This window comes from Mandrillus leucophaeus, unplaced genomic scaffold (assembly GCF_000951045.1).
Source record: "Mandrillus leucophaeus isolate KB7577 unplaced genomic scaffold, Mleu.le_1.0 Scaffold29, whole genome shotgun sequence".
Lineage (NCBI taxonomy): Eukaryota > Metazoa > Chordata > Mammalia > Primates > Cercopithecidae > Mandrillus > Mandrillus leucophaeus.
The window spans coordinates 1,913,363-1,917,330 of NW_012103031.1; the positions used below are offsets into that span (position 1 = coordinate 1,913,363).

Below are 3,968 nucleotides of genomic sequence, written 5' to 3' on the forward strand. Positions count from 1 at the left end.
AAAAAAAAAAAAAAATGAAAAATTAACAAATAAAAACAAATTGGGATTTGGCCCCCCAAAAAATGAATTGAAATGACTGAGATGCCTTGAATTCAACAACAACAACAACAACAAAAAAAAAAAAAAAAAAAAAAATGACAAATTAACTGAGCACAGCAGTGGATGCCTGTGATCTGAGCTACAAGGAAGGCTGAGGCAAGAGGATCACTTGAGCCCAGGAGGTTGAAAGGCTGCAGTGAGCCATGTCACACTACTGCACTCCAGCCTAAGTGACAGAGTGCGACTATGTCTCAATAAGAAACAAAACGAAACAAAACATAAAATAAAAAGGGAACGATGGTTGTAAAATCAAAGTACCTTAGGATGTGCTTCCCAAGAGTATAGATAGCAGAAAGATCTCTGGTCTCTGCAGTTGCAGGCTTGGATTCTTGTCCAGCTCCAAAAAACTAGTCTGTGACTTTGAGGTCACTTTCCCTCTCTGGTCCTCAGTTTCATCTGTAAAATGAGGGCAGTGGATTAGACCTTTGCCAAGGTCTCTTTCACACCAAACAACATATTCCATAAAGACACGTCAGGTAGTTCCCATATAAGAGGCCAATCCAAATTTAAATAGCAAAGCGTTTTTCAAACCACACAGCATTTTCTTGTTGCCAGAGAGAACTCAGGTTAAGTATTTACCTTTCAGCATAACAGATTCATCTCTCTCAAATTCATTCAGTCACTCCCTTCTGTAAGGTACCTAAGAAATCCCCCCACAGAGCCTCCTCTCATGAACTCTCTAAAACAACCATATAGATGAGGAATCAAACTCTAGAAGGTAGACTCAGGGTCACACAGTTGGGAATTTGCAAAGCCTGACTCTGGAGGGCCCCTGACTCCCAAATCAGCGGTCTTCGCACTAGTCTCCCCTACGCTGAAGCTTGATATAGGTGAGTTCTGGCCTCGGCCCCAAGGCGCATAGCCTGTGACGAGAGAATGATCGCTTTTCTATGACCCAGGGAAATTCGAGGGCCGTGATCCAGCCCGGGAGTCAGACGAGGCCTCCCCGAGGTGGAAATGGTAGGCGGTAACCAGATCGAGGAGAAAAGAGGAGGTAGGAGGTAATCAGATCGAGAAGAAAGATGTGCCGGGAGGTGTAAGAGAGAGAGCGGCGCCCGGGGAAGGAGGGGAGGAGGAGCGAAGAAAGATATTAGTGCGGGATTGTGGTGAAAACTCATAAAAAGGACAGCACCTGAACCTGGCTTAGAAAAACAATCAGTATTTAGACAGAAGACGTTCCTACCAGAGAAAACGGCGTGAGAATCCTAGAAGAAAACCCCCAAATCTACCGCCCCTCAGAAGAATGAACGGGGGCGCCGCCTCCTCTCGGGACTCTCTCCGACCTCAAGGTCCAAAGCCCGAACACATCCCAGTGGCTGGCTGAGAGTCCAGCTACTCAGATCGCCCTCCAGGACGGTGCAGACCACTGGTCTCCCGCCTCGGCCGTTGCCAAGGTAATCGAGAACAGAGGGAAAACACCTACCGGAACCTACGGTACCTTGGGTAGCTGCTTCTCGACTGACGGCTTCCGCTCCTCAGGCGAGCTCTGAGGCATGAGGTCCTCGCGGAGCCCCGCCCATCCCGCGCGGAGATTGCGTCATCTTAGGTGTCCTCAGCAATGCCTGTATAGAATTCCAGAGTCGCTGTTGCCTTTTGCCCTCATTTCCGGTGAGTGTCCGGCAGGGCCACGCGTCTCCCCGAACGGAGAGACTGGGGGCGTTGTTGCCTGGCAGCGCGCGGGCAAGCCTGGACTCAGGCGGCGCACAGGACAGTCCGACTCCGTGCGGAGCCCTCCCTGAGGTCCGGGTCCTTGCGGCCACTGCGGCCACTGAGGTGGTGGCGGCGGCGGCGGGGACTGGGCCGGGCGGAAGAAGTCGAGCCCAAGACATTTCCGGTTCCGGTGTCAGTTCGAGGCGCCGCCGCCGCCGCAGCCGCCGGAGCCGCGATGCCTAAAGGAGGTGAGGGGCGGGCGCGCGTGTCCCGCAGGCCTAGAGGGGCGGCCCGAGTCCGGCTCCCGCTGTCCCCTCAGCCCGTGGGCGTCTCTGAGAGCAACGCAGAGGGAGGCTGTGCGCACTGGTTGAGAGCCAGGCCTGGGCCTCGACGCCCAATTGTCCCGATGGGGAAACTGAGGACTGTGGTATCCAAGAGCCACTCCGTCAGTGGTCTGAGGAGTTTCGGAAGCTCTGGGTCCTGGCCAACGTAGAAACCCGGATCTAGGATGCGCTTCTCCGGGCCTAGGGGTTCTGGAATTTATCCCACTTTTAGGCTGGCCGGGAACTGAGTCACCGCGTCCCGCGCTTGTGCCGGGCCCGCCTGCCTCTCGCGTAAAACGTGGGCCTTTTCTGGCTTCGGTTCAGCCAGGCCTGCGTAGGAAGACTTAAGGCGATGCCCATGAGCCTTGCAGACTTGGTTTCGACTCCCCTTTCGGTAACGGCTCGGTGTGTTCCTTTGAGCCAGTCGCTCCACCTCCTGTGTCTCCGTTTTCTCTTTTGCCAATGGGAATAACGATTGTACCGACCTCGTAGTACTGTTGGGAGGCTTCAACTAGGTAATCCACGTGGAGTGGGCAGTACAGTGCCAGGCAGTCGTTAAAAGTGCCCAGTGAAGCAATAACTATTCCTATTTTTAAGGCTTTGCCAGCTCTTGGCCTTCTAAGAAGGTCCATGACTGCCCAGTCCATTGTAGCCCGTCCTCTATCCTGTTTCCCCCTTTAGAATCGATATTCCCCAATTTGAATCCCAGCCGTGTCACTGTCTAATTCTGTGGTCGTGAACAAGTTAACCTCCCTCTCATCTGAAACACTGGGCTAATCCTTAGCTGGGTGAGTTGGGGCTGGGGTGGTAAAATGATAGCGCTCACAGAGTGCCTGGCTACCTCCTGGCACAAAACAAATATATTTGTATTGGTAGCTCATGTGTTATGTTGGTTAATGCACTCAACCCACAGAAACATCTGCCTGGAGCGTTTTCAAACCTAAATCGCTTCCTGACTCCAGAGATAATTGGGCATTACAGAGCTAAATGTGTTTAAACCTAGCTCTCTACTGATTTATTCTGTAGCTGGAAAAGTCTCTCTGCTATTGTTCCCCAGTCCCTTCATCTGTAAAAGGAGGTTGCTGAATGAGCCATCCTCCTTCCAAAGTTTTACTTAATGGATACTTTGGGCAAAGGTTGGAGGTTACAATTAGAAAACCTTAAATATGAATTCATAGCTAAATGGTCTTTGGGCTTGTGAAAAGCTTTTTTGGGTAGACAAGGTGTACGTTTTCTTGGGTTAATCTGAAAACCGCAAAAAACCCTGAAGGTGTTAAAAGAATCAACCTCCCCAAGAGCAAAGGACCGACTCTTGTTTGCATTATGTTAACTGCAAAGTGTTTTTTAAATTTCGAGTTGTTAATGTTGCCTGCTGTATTAAGAGAGCAAGAAAGGGTGTTGGTTTTTTTCTTGGCACACTTGCTGTCTCACAATAGGACTTTAGTAAGCATATACTTAGACACCCCTGGGAATCTAGGTAGTCATTAAAAATGGGTGGTGTGGTCTGTAGCAGCCCAATTATGGCTCTGCAGCTGCTGTAAGGAATCAGGAGACCAGTATCTCTGCTACCGCCTCTGGAGTGCAGAGCAACTCTGGCTGATTACAGAGTCTCTGCTCAGAGACAGACTCTGGAAATCAGGTGGGCCTCAGCTTCCAGGAGAGGTCGTGTGTGGAAGTTGAGGCCACAGCCACTCCTGCATACTCGGGGACCAGCAGAGGGGGATGCCACCCTGCTTTAAAACTGGCTGATGGCGGCCAGGCGCGGTGGCTCAAGCCTGTAATCCCAGCACTTTGGGAGGCCAAGACGGGCGGATCACGAGGTCAGGAGATCGAGACCATCCTGGCTAACACGGTGAAACCCCGTCTCTATTAAAAAATACAAAAAACTAGCCGGGC

At 51.2% G+C, this 3,968-nt stretch overlaps 2 protein-coding genes across 5 annotated transcripts in view; one reads left to right on the forward strand and one right to left on the reverse strand.

Moving 5' to 3' along the window:
* BUD31 (BUD31 homolog (S. cerevisiae)) overlaps positions 1–1,921 on the reverse strand; it is an 11,535-nt gene extending 9,614 nt beyond the window's left edge. The window contains exons 1-2 of one of the 3 annotated variants that reach the window (XM_011985791.1): positions 1,523–1,921; positions 358–495 (exon numbers count right to left, since the gene is read on the reverse strand). The gene's annotated coding sequence lies outside the window, so the exon portion shown is untranslated. Of the gene's footprint in view, positions 1–357; positions 496–1,282 lie in introns of all 3 variants that reach the window. The other 2 variants (XM_011985790.1, XM_011985792.1) reach the window with 2 other exon arrangements.
* PDAP1 (PDGFA associated protein 1) overlaps positions 1,698–3,968 on the forward strand; it is a 13,267-nt gene continuing 10,996 nt past the window's right edge. Inside the window, exon 1 of one of the 2 annotated variants that reach the window (XM_011985789.1) lies at positions 1,698–1,997. In XM_011985789.1, the coding sequence (XP_011841179.1) occupies positions 1,985–1,997 (13 nt within the window). In that variant the 5' untranslated portion in view covers positions 1,698–1,984. The remainder of the gene's footprint in view (positions 1,998–3,968) is intronic. The other variant, XM_011985787.1, reaches the window with a different exon arrangement.